Genomic DNA, 16,141 nt, shown 5'->3' with positions numbered 1-16,141 from the left:
TAAGTATGACAACACTTGCTTTCTTTTGTTTGCCAATAGCTTCAAGTATCATCTTCCATCCCTTCGCTCTGAGCCTGTGTTTGTCTTTAGAGCTGAGGTGTGTTTCCTGGAGGCAGCATATTGTTGGGTCTTGTTTTTCAATCCATTCCCTGACTCTGTCTTTTGATTGGAGAATTCAATCCATTTACATTTACAGTGATTATTGATATATGGGGCTTAATGTTGTCATTTTATCTCTTGTTTTCCAGTTGTTCTGTATTTCTCTGGTTTCTTGTCCTATGTACTTCCCACTGCCAGTTCAGTTTGGTGCCTCTCTATGATGGTTTTCTCTTTGTTTATCATTTGTGTCTCTGTTCTGATTTTTTGTTTACTGGTTGCTGTGAGGTTTGTATAAAAAGTCTTGTAGATGAGATAGTCTGTTTTCTCATAGTCTCTTATCTCCTCAGTCTAAGCAGTTCCCATCTCTGTCCTTCCTCCTAAGTTATTGTCATCACAATTCATTCTGTTTTGTGTTGTTAGTTTGTGATTAAAATGACATTATAGTTATTTTGATTCTTTCCTTCCTTTCATCTTTAACATTATAATTAAGAGCTTGCTAACCTCTTCCGATAGCTGAAATTTTCTGATTTTTCCTGCCTGTATATCTCCTTGCTCAAGGCTTTGTAAACACTTTCTTTTTTTTTTTTTTTTCAGGTATGAGGGCCTTTTTGATCATTTCTTGTAGGGGGTCTTGTGACAATGAACTCCCTCAGCTTTTGTCTATCTGGGGAAATTTTTATTTCACCATCATATCTGAAGGATATTTTCACTGTGGAGTATTCTTGGCTGAAAGTTTTTGTCTTTCAGGATTTTGAATATATCATTCCACTCTCTTCTAGCCTGTAAGGTATGTGCTGAGAAATCTGCTGAAAGCCTGATAGGGATTTCTTTGTAGGTTGTTTTCTTTTGCCTTGCTGCCATTAGTATTTTTTCTTTGTCATTGACTTTTGACAGTTTTACTAATATGTGCATTGGAGAGTGTCTTTTTACATTGATGTAAGTAGGAGTTGTATTAGCTTCATTTACATGTAATTCCAGTTCCTCCCCCAGGTTTGGGAAATTCTCAGCTATTATTTCCTTGAACAAGCTCTCTGCTCCTTTCTCCCTCTCCTCTCCTTCTGGAGTACCTCTAATCCCTATGTTGCATTTCCTAATTGAGCCAGATATGTCTCAGAGAATTTCTTCATCTCTTTTTAGTCTTAATTCTCTATCCTTTTCCTTCTGAAGCATTTCTATATTTCTGTCCTCTAAATTACTAATTCTGTCCTCCATAATATCAGCTCTGTTTTTTAAGGATTCTGGATTTTTAATAAAAATCTCATTCATTGTGTTCTTGAGCTCCAACATTTCTGATTGGTTTTTCTTTTTATAGTTTCAATCTGTTTTGTGGAGAATTCCCTCTGCTCATTAATTTCATTCCTAAGTTCATTGAACTGTCTGTCTGAGTTTTCTTGTAATTTTTCTGTTTGAGTTTCTTCATGATAACTATCTTGAATTCTCTGTCATTTAGATTGTAAATTTCTGAGACTTCAGGATTGCTTTCTGTGTCCTTGTCATTTTCCTTCAGTCTGGAGTGTTAATATACCTCTTCATGCTGTTTGATGGGGTGGACCTTTGCCATTGCACAGTGGTAGTATCTAGTCACAGATTCCACCCGCCACCACTGGTCAGTGGCAGGAGCTGTGTTTTCTGAGCCTGCTGTGGCCCCCAGGAGTTGTGCCTATCTGTTGGAAGCTGTACCAGTAGGGCTTTCTGCTGGCTGCCACTGCTTCACACATGCAGGTTTAAGTGCTCTGGTGGGGACCCCCTGCCCTGGCCAACCAGCCAAGCTGATGCACCAGACAGGATGAGGGGGAAGCGGCACCTTCTTTCCCACATGCTCCTGCTCTGCTCTCCCTGGCTGTCTGCATGGGCTGCTCAGCTTGGTGGGGATGCCCCCACTATGGCTTAGCTGCTTCAGTGTGGAGCATTCCCAAAGGCTGGGAAGCAACTGTGAGAGTGATAGTGTTCTTGAGGAGGGCTGCCTTGTCCCTCTTCTCCTCTCAGACTCACATGCCAGCTGCTGTGCGGGGTCCTGTGCCCTAGATTGCTGCCCGCTGCTGCTGGGGGAAGGGGAGGAGATCCACTTACCTCCCTCCACTGCCTCCTGGGAGGTCCAGAACCCCCACCTACAGATGTATGGCTGCCTGGACCTCTCTGACATCTCTTGTGTTGTGTGAATGTCCTCTGTTGGTTAATGAATGTCCTTTTCATTGTATCTTAGTGGGGAGAGCCTAGAGGAATGCTTCATTCCATCACAATGCTGATGTCACTCTCTATATTTAGATTCTTGTTTTGGGATTAAGTCTGAAAATGTTTGTCTTTTAATGGAGTCTTTAGTTCTTTTACATTTAACATAATTACTGATATAGTTGAGTTTAGTCTACCATCTTCCTATTTGCTTTCTACTTGTTCTGTCTCTTCTTTGATTCTTTGTCTTTTCTTGCTTTGGGATTCTCCGAGTATTATTATTATTATTATTCCATTTCCACCTCCATTAGCTTATTAGATATGCATTCTTTTATTATTTGCTCTAGAGATCACAACATTAATTCTCACTCATTTGAATATAATATAAATTTGTACTCGTACCATTTCCTAGACAATGCACAGACCTTACAGCCTTCTAGCTCTATTTATTCTCCTTCCATCTGTTGTGCTCTTGTTATCAGGTCATTTTATTTTACTTGCATTTTAAACCCCACAAGACATTATTTTAAAACATTCTCAATATTAATTCAGTTTTACCCACATATTTACTCTTCTGGGGCTTTTCATTCCTCATTACCTTGCTTCCATCTGGGATCATCTTCCTGCTCACTGGAGAATTATCCTTAGTACTAGTTTTAGTGTGCTCTGCTGTGGTGAATTTTCTGTTTTCATCTGAAAATATCTGTATTTTTTGCCTCCATCTTTGGAGAATATTTTTGCTGTGGTATATAGAATTCTATACACAGAATTCTAGATTGGCAGTCATTTTCTTTTAGTGCTTTGAAGATGTCATTCAATCGTCTTCTAGCTTCCATTCTTTTTAAAAGTCAATGTGGAGTCTTACGATTATTGCTTTGAAAGTAATATGTCTTCCTTCCTCTGGCCATTTTTAAGATTTCCTCTTTGGTTTTCAGCAGTTTTCCTATGAAGTGCCTAGGTGTGGTTTCCTTTGTATTTATCTTGTGTGGGGTTTGAAGACCTTCCTGAATTTGTGGCTTGATGTCTTTCAACAGTTTCGGAAAGCTTTCGTTCAGTATCTCTTCAAACATTGCTTATGCTCCTGTCTCTCCTTTTCTTCTGAGTCTCCATTTACATGAATGTTAGAATTTTTTACCATGTCTCATACATCTCTTACACTTTTCTGTATTTTCCCATGCTTCAGGATAACTATTTTTCCAGGGACCCATCTTTTATTTCTCTAAATCTCTCTTCTGTTGTGTATAATAATTTGTTACCCTTTCTACTAAAATCTTAATTTAACAAATTTTATTTTTTTAATTCTAATATTTCCATTTGATTCTTCTTCTACATAGCTTCAAAATCCTCATCTCATCATCTCTTAGACATATTAATAATAGTATCTTAAAGCCTACAGTTGTTATTGGCACGAGGGTTGGTCTGATATGGGATACACAATTGTAGCAGTGAGCAGAAATATCACCCACATTATTTAAAGAATACCAGGGAATCTGGTCTCTTGTATAAATCTCTTGGATTTTATGTATTGGCCACTCATTTAAATATTCTAAAAACACCTTAGGGAGGCCTATTAAAACACGTCTACAGGCTGGATCCAGCAAATCTGTGACTTCTCACCTAGAAAAAGTGAAAGTTGGAAGTAGGCTTTCTCACAGTGTCCCCACAGCCCTGCTTCCGTGTTTAGAAAAGATTCCCTGGGCTGAGGAGAGAGACAAAGAGAGAGGGAATGAGATGGAGGGGAAGCCACAGGGGTGTAGATATTAATGTGTCTCTGATTGAGGGACTTTATAAGGTCCTGGAAAGCAGACAAAAACTCTAGATGGTTTTGTAGGTCTGAGAACAGAAGGGATGTGTGACCCACTACCAGGATGGGGGTGGCAGCAAGATACTATGAAAGCCATAGCTCCAGAGCCTGAGCATACAGCTTGTGCCAAATATAGCCTGTCATGGTCCCCACATGCAGCAGAGGCCTGACTAAGGGAGCCCCAAGCTGGAAGGATCCAGGTGGAGAGGAAGGTAGGATGTATTAGCAAAGACCTGGATGAACCTCTGACCTCACCCACTCACCACTCTCCCCCTTGTCCACTCCTCCTTAGTCACTCTGGCCTCTGCACCCTTCCAATATGCTAACCAGGGAGCCATGTCAGGGTCTGGCCCTCTCCTGGGAATATTCTTTCTTCAAATACTCACAAAGCTCTCTATCTCACTTCATTCAAGTGTTTGCAAAACCTCACCTCCTCAGAGAGTGCTCAGACAGGCCTGATCATCCTCCCTAAAACAGCTCACACCCACACACCAAACTTTGACTTTCTATCCCCGTGTCCCTGCTCTGTTTTTCTCTTTAGCGATTATTATAGTTGATCCTTGTTATTTGAGGATTCTGTACTTGTGAATTCACCTATTTGCTAAAATTTATTGGTAACCCCCAAGTCAATACCCACGGTGCTTTCATAGACCTTTGCAGACGTACACAGAGGGTGAAAGACTTAAATCACCCGACAGTGCACGTTCCCGCCTGCGATGGAGCAGGTGGCATCACCTTCTTGTTTCAGCTGTCACACCATTAACAAGTATATTTTCACTGTCTACTTAGTGATACATTTTTTGCATTTTTGTGCTTTCTGTTGGTGATTTTTCTGTTGAAAATGGCTCTCAAGGGTGGTGCTGAAGTGCTGTCTGGTGCACCTAGGCCCAAGAAGGCTGCCATGTGCCTGATAGAGAAAACACATGTGCTGGATTGGCTCTGTCCAGGAATGAGTTAGTGCTGTTGGCTACAAGCTCAGTGTTAATGAACCAACAATATATATTGAATAAGGTGTCTTTAAACAAAAACACACACAAAACAAGGTTAGGTATGGTCAGTTGACAAAAATGTTATGACCAAAGGCTTGTAGGACTCTAGCCCTGTATTTCTCCTGGGAGCAATGTTTCAGTATTTGCTAATTCAGCAACTTTATAGAATGTAACTGCCATGAATAGCGAGAATCTACTGTATCTGACATTACACATTCTGTATTTATTATCTGCTTCTTCCACTAAAAGGGAAGCCCAAGGAGGGCAGAGACTGTCTAACCTGGTCACTGCTGTGACTAGATTATTGGCTGCACATGGTAGGTATGCAGTAGATATTTGTGAAATGAGTGAATGACAGCAGATCAAGCCTACACAATAATTATTTTTAATTTCAGGACTGAGAAGGAGTTTAGGAAAAGGTTTGGGAAGGGAGCAACTGAGAAAAATATTTGTTTAAAATGCATTGAGTCTGGAAAGAGCCAGGGACCAGCATGTGCAAAGGTCCTGAGGAATGAGTCCTTTGCTTACCTGATGTATTCACGGGACAGCAGGGAGGCCAGCACGATTGGAGAGGAGGGTTAGGGGGAGAGGGGTCAGAGATCAGAATGGTAACCAGAGAGGATTTATTCACTTCTCCATCCTCAGCACTAAGAAGTGCGCCCAGAACATAGTAGGTGGTCAGGAAAAATGCATTGAACGTTCACACGTGCTACTTTAATGCCATAGCTCACAGCAGGGGGAGGGGGTGGTTAGAGAAAACCCTGAATAGACGAATTAAGTTCCTCCTACCCCAGCAGAGCGGAGGGCTTGAAGTAGAAATTAAGTAGGGTTGTTAACTTGTCACCAAACAAATGGGGATTGTGACCTCACACACCCATGGCGGGGACTGCAGTCCATGCTGCTGCCCAGTGCTGAGGCCATGAGTGACCACAAGGTCCAGGGTGGGGCCCGGCCCACTGCCACAATCCCAGTCCACCATGCTGACCGCCCTGTGGCTGCTGCTCAGCTTTGCTGCCCCGGGGCTGGGGGCCTATCTCTTCGTCACCTGTCCCAGGGGGGCGCAGTGCCAGCGGGCCCTGCTCTCAGAGAACGACGTCCTCCTGCACTGTAACTCCTCCGGGGCCCAGTGGTACTACTTCTTCGTGAAGGACAGGACCCGCTGGTTCCACAACCTCCAGGATGTTCCCAACATGGAGATAATGCCCGATGGCAGCCTTCTCATCCGGAGCCCGCTGTCCGCACAGACAGGCTTCTACAGCTGCTGGGACAAGAAGGACGTCCAGCTGGTGCAGTACAAGATTGACTTCCAGGACGTCACCTCCCTGCACATCACTCACAGAGGCCTGGGCCAGGTGCCCCTGCAGAATGACACCCTGAGTCTGGACAGCAAGGAGGTGGTGTTCACCCACTGGGAGCCCTGGCAGGACTGCAACCGCTGTGGGAAGCTGGGCGAGCGCAAACGCCTGGGGTACTGCTACATCCAGGAGACGCTGGAGGAGCCCATGCCCTGCTGGCTGTATCTGGGGGACGTCACGGTGTGGAACCAACGCCTGCGGCCTGAGATGCAAGTGGAAACCTGCTATGCCGACTGCACCACGTTCGCGGGGAAGCACATCGTTTTTGACAACTTCAAGCTCAGTGAGCAGTCAGGATCCACCTGGCTCACCTGTCCCCTAGGATCCATCTACAGGTGAAGGAAGCGGGCGCCAGCCCCACGCTTGGCCCCTAGCCGGGCTCTCCCAGTCTGGGAGCCTTCTAGGGCGGCCGTGCAGAGAGGGAGGGGTTCTATGCGTGTTGGCCCCACAGGCTCTCTCCTTCGTTTCTTCAGATGTTCCCTTGGCCAGAATCCCCTGGTGCTCGTACACTCTTGAGTTGTATGCAGGTACAAGAAGGCCAGCTCACAGTCAGCGAGGGCTCAGCTGACTGTGCCCGGCCCTGCGCTGGGTGATGCTGTATCCATGGCTGTCAGCACACAGCTGCAGGTCCTGCCCTCAGGAAGCCCCGACCCAGGGGGAATTTGGTCCGGGCAGGGATGGGGGAAGCCCAGGCCAGTGATGGGGCTGTGCTGGGGGAGGCTGGGGCAGCTGTGGGTCTCTGAGGCCTCTGACTCATCTGGGAGGGTGAGCAAGCCCCCAGAGGAGAGGATGGTACCCAGGGTACCCGTCAGGGCCAGCCTCCCCAGGCTCACACTCACATTCTTGTCTTCCTGCCCGGAGCCCCTGGAATCTCCCCTTTCCCTTCTCATCCCCAAACCATCGGCCCCCACCCCAGTCATAAGTGCCACAACCACTCACAGTGCCATGCTGGCACCATGGGCTATCTGGGCAAACTCTCTTCATGGACGGCGTCCTCCCTCTGCCTCCTGCTGCCCCGGGAGCTGTGGCCTCTGCGGAGGTCACTTATAGATGGGGCAGCTGCAGCTCGGAGGTGCGGTCCTTGCCCAGGGGCATCCGTGGTGAGAGGTGGCAGCGCAGACCCTGAACCTCTCCCTCCTCATGGGTCAGCGGCAGCCCCTCCCTCGCACGGGACACTGGTGAGCGGGGAGCCCTGCAACCTCTGCCGCCTCTGCCGCCACCCTCTGGGTCTCATCTCCTAGTTGATTCCAGCTGTGACTTCCATACCCCTCTTTCTCCCACCCTTGTGTCTTTTTGTCTCCCTTCCTCCTTTCTTCCTCTTCCTCTAAGTGTAAAAAGTAACACCTGGTTCCTAAAAACCCCACAGTTCAGAAGTGCAGGAAAGTGCCTGTGAACCCCTCCTCCCGTCTGGACTGGGGTCCCCCGCTCCATGTCATCCACCTGCTCAGGAGCCCCCATGCATCACAGGGAGCTCGAGGTACAAACCAAGGCGGGTGGCTGAGGCTTCAAGAGTTGCCCATGTCTCCAGGGAGCCGAGCAGAGTGGCATTTCCTGCGGGGTTTCTGTCTCGGGCTCTGGCCTCAGCTAGGTCTGGGTTCCAGTTCCAGCTGTGTGCCTGGGCTGTGGCCTCTCTCTGGGCATGTGTCCCCGTCGGTAGCAGAGGAGTTGTGTTGGTTTCCCAGGACTGCCATACAAAGTGTCAAGCTGAGTGGCTTGACACAACAGGAGTACGTTCTCTTCCAGTTCTGGAGGCTAGAAGTCCAAAATCAAGGTGTCAGCAGGGCCATGTGCTCTCAGAGAGGCTGGGGAGCCCCCTTCCGGGTTTCTTGCCGGCTTCTGCTGGTGGCTGGCAGTCCTTGGCCTTCCCTGGCCTATAGGTGCCTCGCTCCGATCTCTGCCTCTGTCATCACTTGGTGTTCTCCCTGTGTGTCTATGTCCCTTGTGTCTCTCCCCCTTTTCTTATAAGGACATGGGTCATATTGGATTTGGGGCCCACCCTACACCAGTCTGATCTGATATTAACTCATGACAACTGCAACGACCTTATTTCCAAAGAAGGTCACATTCTGAGGCTCTGGTTAGAACGTGAATTTGGGGAAGATACTATCCAGCTCAGCCCGGAGGTCTTGCTGGCCCCAGCCTCATGGGGTCACTGTGATGCCTAAGGGTGCAGATGCTGGAAAGATGCTTCCAGCAGTGTCTGGCCGGGCTCCACACTCTGAGGGACATTAGGGACTGCTTGTCTGATTCGTGGTCTGGTCAGCACTGCCTGTTGAGGGTCCCCTGTGTTCCTCAGCCACGAGGGGCCCGTTGCGTGGTTAATTTGTTCTGTTGCCACGTTTCACTGATTGTTTATAAGCCAAGCTCTGTTCTGGACGCCCGGGATGCAGTGCAGAACAAGACTGCCCTTGCAGAGGAATCAACCGATCACAGGAATAAAATATGCAGTATTTCAGAGGGTGAGAAGGGCAGGGAGGGGAACAGAAGTGGGCGTGACAGTTTTTACCAGGGAGGCCAGGCACGGCGTCTCTGAGAAGGTGGCATCTCAGCCAAGACTGAAAGGAGGGAGGGAGCCGTGCACACTGAGGAGGCAGAGGAACAGCTTGGGCAAAGGCCCTGAGGCAGGAGCGTACCCAGGACGTGGAGGAACATGTAGGAGGCTGGTGTGGCTGCAGCAGAGTGAGGGAGGGAGAAAGTGGAGGGAATGGGGCCAGGCAGGTAAGTGGGGAGCGCAAATCATTTAGGGAGAGTCCTCGCTCATTCCTCCCAATAACCCTGTGCGGTAGGTACAATCATCGCACCCCAGTTTCCAAGTGAGCAAATGGAGGCTCAGAGCTGGAAGCATTTGGCCAGGTGGCCCGTGAACTGAAGTAGGGGGTGGGGCTCTGAGAGCTCCCGGCCACCCTGCCCCCGGCTCCCCTTGTTCACTGCTACATAGTACTCCTCGGAGGGGGCTCTGCTTGCTGTTCCCAGGGAGGAGGGTGCTGCCGGCCCCACCTCCTTTCAGACATTAGTCCCCCTTTCTCCTTTGGGTGCTGCAGCTGACCTTGTCCTCCTTTGCAGGCCCATCATCTGGGAAGCCAATGACGTGCCTCTGAAGTGGGAGGATCAGCTCTCTGGCCGGGAAGTAGGCGGCTTCCTGGACCCCGCCAACGGCGGCAGGCGTCTGCAGGTCTTCCAGCCGGCTGTCTACAAGTGCTTCGTGCAGCAGGAGCTCATGGGCCACTTCAACCCCAGGCCCGATCCCGAGGTGCTGGAGACTCTGAGAGAGGACGCCTCTCTGCCGCAGGCGGAGGCGGCCGGGAAGGGGAAGGCCGACTCGGTCCTCAAGGGGCTGAAGCTCACGCTGCTGGTGGCCACAGTCCTGGGCCTGCTGGGGGTGCTGCTCAAGCACTTCCGCCCCTCCCAGGGCAGCAGGAGCAAGCAGGTGCTGCTGGTGAAATAAAGCGGAGCCTCCGAGCCGAGACCCACCTCCGTGCCTTGCTCGCCCCACCGCCCCTCCCCCGGCACCGGCCGCTGCCAGCCCCACGCTGCCCTCTGAATCTGCATGGTCCAGAGCAGACTGCTGTCATGGCCAAGGGCGACTGAGCGCCTCCCTGTTCCAGGGTCCGCACTGTTAGCTCGTTAGCAATCCCGGGTGAGGAAACTGAGGCAAGGCTACCTGTCCAGTGATTGGCGGGGGCTGTGGTTCAAACCCAGGCTGCCTGGCTCGAGCCCTGTGCTCCTCACAGGGAGGAGGTGAGGGGTGGGATGAGGCCATTTTGGGGGTGAGTCTCTGGGTGTGGGAAACTCTAGCTCTCTCACTCACCCCCAGAGACAAGGGCTGAGACTGGGGGTGGGCATGGGTGACCCCCAGGCTCCCAGGTCCGCGCTGGGAGCTGCCCTTCCTTGACGTCTCTTGCCCCACCCTGCCCCGGTTGTCCCTAGAGACACCAGGCTCTACCATATCTCCCCAAGTCAGATGGTGCTGCCAGAGCGGTGGCCCAGGGCAGCCAGACCTGCGTCCCCCTTCCTGGTTCCTGCAGTGGAAAGAGCCCCTGAGAGCCTGAGAAAGGGAGGCAGCCCCTCCAGCAGGACAGGGTGCCAGCCCCGGCCCAGCTGACCAGTGGGAATCACCAGGCCTGGCTGTTCCCAGAAATTATATACACTGTTGGGCAGAGTGCAGGAGTGAGGAATAAAATATTAATGCCGTATAAAATTCATTGCCCTAATACTCCATTGTGAAGCCACGACAGGACAGATCCGAAACCTCCAGAACAGATCTTCTGCCCCCAAGGAGAGGGCGGGGCTCACCCCCACATACCACACACTGTCGCCAGAACACTTAAGGCTTCGCATGGTGGCCAGAGGGGTAAAGCTTCCTGCAGAATGGGACACGCTCATGGAGAACTGAAGGGGTCCCTTCGGAAACAGAGGCAGAGAATTAGCAACAGTGATAAGAGCAAATATTTGTGGGCCCCCTGGCCTGGTCAGAACTCACACCCTTCACAAGCCTGATGTCCTCACTGCCCCCCGGGAGGCTGGGTTTACTCTGAACCTTGCTTTGTAGCTGAGAACATCAGGGCACAGAGGGCTCAAGCAACCGGCCTGAGGTCACACAGTGAACTTGGGAAGGGGCCAGCGATGGAAGAGGGAAAGACCTCTGGGCCCCCTGAGCTGCTCCCAGGAAACCCCCCGGGGTCCTGTAGCCCCAGCAGCCTCTGTGTAGTAGCTGGAGATGGAACACCGGAGCCAAGCACGGGTCTATCTGCACAGCACTGAAGGTCACACAACTCACAAGCAAGGTTGTTGGGGCCCCACGGTGGTAGCCAGACCCTAAGGTGACCCCAGGGATTCCCACCTCCTTGTGTCCACACCTGTGTGTGATTCCCCTCCCCCTCGTAGTGGACGGCCCCATGAACTCCTCCTACAATAGAAGAGTGTGAAGGTGTCAGGATCAGGTGACATTATGTAAGACTCTGTCCTGGGGGACTAGAGGAGAGAGGCTCCGGGCTCGATGAAGTAAGCAGCCGTGTTGAGGAAGCCCAGGCGGCAGGGAGCTGTGGGCAGCCTCTGGGGGTGGAGAGTGACAGTCAACAAAAAGCCGGAGCCCCTGTCACACGGCCACAAGGAAATGGACTCTCCCAACAACCTGAGTGAGTTCGGAAGCAGATCCTTCTCAAGGGGAGCCTGCAGATGAGAATGCAGCCTGACCGAGACCTTGACTGCAGCCGAGGGAGACCCCAAGCAGAGGACCCAGTCAAGCCGTGTCTGGACTCCTGACCTGCAGACGCTGGGGAGTCATCAGCATGTGTGGTTTTCAGCTCCTAAGTGTGTGCCAATTTGTTAGGTGACAAACACACCCACTCACGTCCCAAGCCCACCCGGAAGGCCCCCGCAGCTTCAGCGGTTACGTGGATGGTACCTGGATGCACCAGTGGCTTCCTGACTGCCCTCGGGAGCCTGCCGGGCCAGGCGAGGGGCAGGCTGGCAGCTGGGCAGTGGGTGCCCCCAGGAGCAATCCTCACCCGTGAGGGCGGGTTGGAGAACAGACCCCCAGCTTCCCCAGCCCTGATGGCACAGTCTGAGCCACACTCTCCTCACTCTCTCAGAGGGTCCCCAGTGGCACCAGCTTCAGCTGCCGCCAGCTCACTAAGGCCCCGTTTATCAGCTCACCCGCTTCCCGCCTCCCTCTCTCTCACTTCTGCTTCCCGAGATTATATTCTTCAAATATTTTTTCAGCCTCGCAGTCCCTCTCGTCTCCTGGGACCCTGAAGACATGAATATTAGACCTGTCATTGTCCCATGGGTTCCTGAGACCATTAATTTCCTCCAGTCTTCTCTGTGGTTCAGACTGGAGAATGTCTCGATCTGTCTTCAGGCTCACTGACTCCTTCCTCGCTGAGCTCCGTTCTGCTACTCAGTCCATTGGTGAGCCTTTTCCTCTGGTTTCTGTCTGGCTGTACTTTATACCTTCTATTACCTTGTTTATGCTTTCTATTTTACTTTCTATTTTATATTTATAAATATATATTATAAAATAGATATTTCTATTTTAATCTTTGCTTTTAGGGAACCCTAAGTGAGACACCAGGGTTGCTAACCCGATGGCCTACATGAACCAAGCGGATAACATAAATAAGGAGAAAGGCTGTGGGAAGCTGTTGCAATGCCTGAGTTCTAGTCCCAGGCTGAGGGGAAGGGACTATGAGGCTGTGTCATAACGTTCCAGCTGATTATCACCGTGCACAAATGCAGGCCTGGTTCCTCTAAAAGTTTCACACGGTTCTGGAAATTGAGATGTTTGAAACTGTCCAATTTATGAATGTTGGCTCAAAAAAGTTTTCAAACACAATGCCAGCCAAATAAAACACATCTGCTGGCTAAATTCAGCCCATGGTTGTGAGTTGAAGCCAAGTGTACATTTCCACTTTTAATCATTCATTCAACAAATATTTATTGAGCTCGAGTAGCCAGGGACCGCTTCTCTGAAGAGATGACATGTCAAATGACCCTTGAATAACAAGAAAGAGCCAGACAAGTAGAGATCTGGGGAACGGTATTAGTTTCCTGGGTCTGCTGCAACAAATTACCACAAACCCAATGGCTTAAAACCACGCAAATTTATAATCACACAGTTCTGGAGGTCAGAAGTCCAAAATTGGTCTTATTTGGGTCTTAAATGGGCCTAAACTCAGGATGCTGGCAGGGCTGGATTCCTCCGGAGCCTCAAGGAGAGGAGCCCGTTGGCCAGCCTTCTCCAGCTTCTTAGCTCTTCCTCCACTTCAGAGCCAGCACCCAAGCCTCCGCAAACCTCTCCCGACTCTCTGACCTGCGCTTCCAGGGTCACAGCTCCTTCTCCAACTCTGACTCTCCCGCCTCCCTCTTAGAAGGACCCTTGTGATTACACCTGGCCCACCCACAAATCTAAAACCATCTCTCTATCTCAAGAACCTCACCTTCATGAGCCCTGCAGAGCCCCTTCCACCACGTAAGGGAACGTTTTGCGGGTTCCGGGCCTAGGAGCAGACCCTTTCGGGGGGCCATTGTTCAGCCTACCACAGTGGTCCCAGGCAGAGGCAGCATTCATGAGGGCCCTGGGGTGGGCGTCTGCTGGGTGGATGGAACTGACTGGGGCAGGCAGGACATCAAGGAGGCAGCTGAGGGCCAGACCATCTGGGGCCCTGCAGACCAGGGCGAGGGTTTTGGACTTTATTAGAAGTGAGATGGGAGCCATGGGAGGCTTTCGAGCTGTGGAGGCACGTGGTCTGATGTCCCTTTAAAAAGGTGATTCTGACAAGGTAGAGTCCCTTACAGGGAAGGGCGGGGCAGCCCTCAGCTTAGAGCAGGGAGTGGCAGCCACTCTCCAGGTGGCCAACCGGACAATGAGAAGCTTTCCTCACCCAGCGGGAGAAGGGGTCAGCCCGCCCTCGCCAGCCTCCGCCACACCTCCGAGTGCGTGTAAGTCACAACGTGCCCCATATGCCATTTTTAAACATCATATTCTGTCCTTTCGTTTCCATTTTATAATTTTTTTCAGACTTTATTTTTTAGAGCAGTTGGTTCACAGCTCAATTGAGGGGAAAGTACAGAGATTTCCTATATAGCCCTTCCCGCATGCATGCCTGGCCTCCCCCACTATCAACACGCCCCCCAGAGTGGTCCATTTGTTACAGCTGATGAACCTACACTGACGCATTGTTATCACCTAGTGCTCATATTGTGCATTAGGGTTCACTCTCTGTGTTGTACATTCTACAGTTTGGACAAATATATAATGACACGTATCCATCACGATAGCATCATACAGAATAGTTTCACTGCCCTAAAAATGCTCTGTGCTCTGCCCACCCATCCCTCTCTCCCCGCTAACCCCTGGCAACCACTGAACTTTTTACTGTCTCCATAGTTTGCTTTTCCAGAATGTCGTCCTTTCAGACTGGCTTTTTTCACTTAACGATGTGCATTTAAGTTTTCTCCATGTCCTTTCATGGTTTGCTAGCTCACTTCTTTTTAGCGCTGAATAATATTCCATTGTCTGCCTGTCACACAGTTTGTTTATCCATTCACCTACTGAAGGACGTCAGGGGTGCTTCCAAGTGACAATTATGAATCAAGCTGCTATGAACATCAGTGTGCAGGTTTTTGTGTGGACATAAGTTTTCAGCTCCTTTGGGTAAATACCAAGGAGCACAATTGCTGGACCGTGTGGTAAGAGAGTGTTTAGTTTTGTAAGAAACTGACAAAGTCTTCCAAAATCGCCGTACCGTTCTGCGTTCCCAGGAGCAGTAATTGAGAGTTCCTGTCGCTCCACGTCCCCCCCAGCATTTGGCGTTGTCAGTGTTCTGGATTTGGGCCATTCTAATAGGTGTGTAGTGGTATCTCATTATTGTTTTAATTTGTATTTCCCTGATGACATATGATGTGGGGCATCTTTTCGTGAGCTTATTTGCCATCTGTATATCTTCTTTGATGAGGTGTCCCATATTGTAATTTTTTAACTTCTTGGGCCTACTTTTTTAAAAATATAATTGCTAATGAAGCAATTCCAGCACCTGGCCCTGCTATTGTCTCTCCTATCTGCTAGAGAAAGAGAAGAGAATAAAGAGAAAAATTCCTTTTTCTGACGCTGCGGAAATGCAGACGAGACTGCTACAAGCCTGTATGTCACCTTCATGCAAGGTTGAAAAAGGCTCCTTTCATGTGGACAGCCCCATACCAGGGAGCTGGCTGGGTGATGGGGCACAGAGTGCGTCCCTACTTGCCCCTTGGCTGGCCACATTGCACAGTGCTCAACCTGTGAAACTCCACATGGTAACCCGAACACAGACACTTTATGCACCATGAAATCAACCTTGCAAATGTCACTTCTACTGAGGAGTCCCATAAGTCATTCTGTGTTAGTCAGGATGGGGTAGGCTCTGTTGCAGTAATGAATAAACCACAGAACAAACACAAAGATTCCTTTCCGGCTCACATCACAATCAAATGCAGCCCAGGGCTTTCTTCCAAGTGATGACTCAGAGACACAGGCTGCCATTTGAAGTCCGGCTTCCAAGGTCACCACGGAATGGACAGAGAGAACACGCATTCAAACATAGGGGTTAGGGCCAGCCTTCAAGTGTCATTCGTTTCATCCCAATTCTATTGGCCAGAACTCAGTCACATCAGCCCCACTTAACTGCAAAGGAAGCTTGGAAATGTGGCCTTCTGTGCGCCTAGGAAGAGGAGGTAAATTGTGGGGTATCTGGCCAATTATTGCCACAATCCAGGCATCAGAGACTGTGACCATGTCCTCTGAAGCAAATTTACCCCCTAAAAAAATCTGCAGTTCTGATTCCTTGTACTAATTTGTTGACCTGAGAGTAACATTTAAATCGACATCTCTGAATTCCTAAAACTTATATATGCTCATTCTTTCCTTGTTCACATGTAAGATGATCATTGGTTCCTATCTCTTTTCTCACATTTAGGTAAAAATAAATCTTGAATCTGCCAGAGTCTCATTAGACAAAGAGTTTCAGAGGGTCCACATCCTTCACCAACAGCTCGGGGCCCATGCTGTTGGCCTTCTGGGGTTCCTGGCCCTGCTCTCCCTGAATGCTCCAGCAAAGCCGGGAAGATCCTGCACCTGCCTACAGTCCCGGCCATGACCGCTCACAGCTTCCAGAAGCAGAGCAGCTTCCCTTCACGGCCCACAAGGCCTGCACGGATGGGCTGCTCTCAATTCTCCTCTTTCCTGACAC

At 49.8% G+C, this 16,141-nt stretch overlaps 1 protein-coding gene across 1 annotated transcript; it reads left to right on the top strand.

The window, feature by feature from the left end:
* Window positions 1-5,899: 5,899 nt before the first annotated feature.
* Window positions 5,900-9,875, top strand: LOC106829228 (protein FAM187B-like). The gene is made up of 2 exons (XM_014838225.3): window positions 5,900-6,751; window positions 9,480-9,875. The coding sequence occupies exons 1-2, from the start codon at window positions 6,039-6,041 to the stop codon at window positions 9,859-9,861; spliced, it is 1,095 nt and encodes a 364-aa protein (XP_014693711.2). The 5' UTR covers window positions 5,900-6,038; the 3' UTR covers window positions 9,862-9,875.
* Window positions 9,876-16,141: the final 6,266 nt, after the last annotated feature.

The sequence above is a fragment of the Equus asinus genome, chromosome 26 (assembly GCF_041296235.1).
Source record: "Equus asinus isolate D_3611 breed Donkey chromosome 26, EquAss-T2T_v2, whole genome shotgun sequence".
In the NCBI taxonomy this organism is placed as follows: domain Eukaryota; kingdom Metazoa; phylum Chordata; class Mammalia; order Perissodactyla; family Equidae; genus Equus; species Equus asinus.
This window is presented reverse-complemented; position numbering and strand designations above follow the sequence as displayed.

Excerpts from the sequence above, each read along its gene's own strand:
- LOC106829228 (XM_014838225.3), top strand. The coding sequence starts at position 6,039 with ATGCTGACCGCCCTGTGGCTGCTGCTCAGCTTTGCTGCCCCGGGGCTG. Across the intron at positions 6,752-9,479 it reads CCCCTAGGATCCATCTACAG|GCCCATCATCTGGGAAGCCA; the intron begins GTGAAGGAAGCG and ends CCTCCTTTGCAG.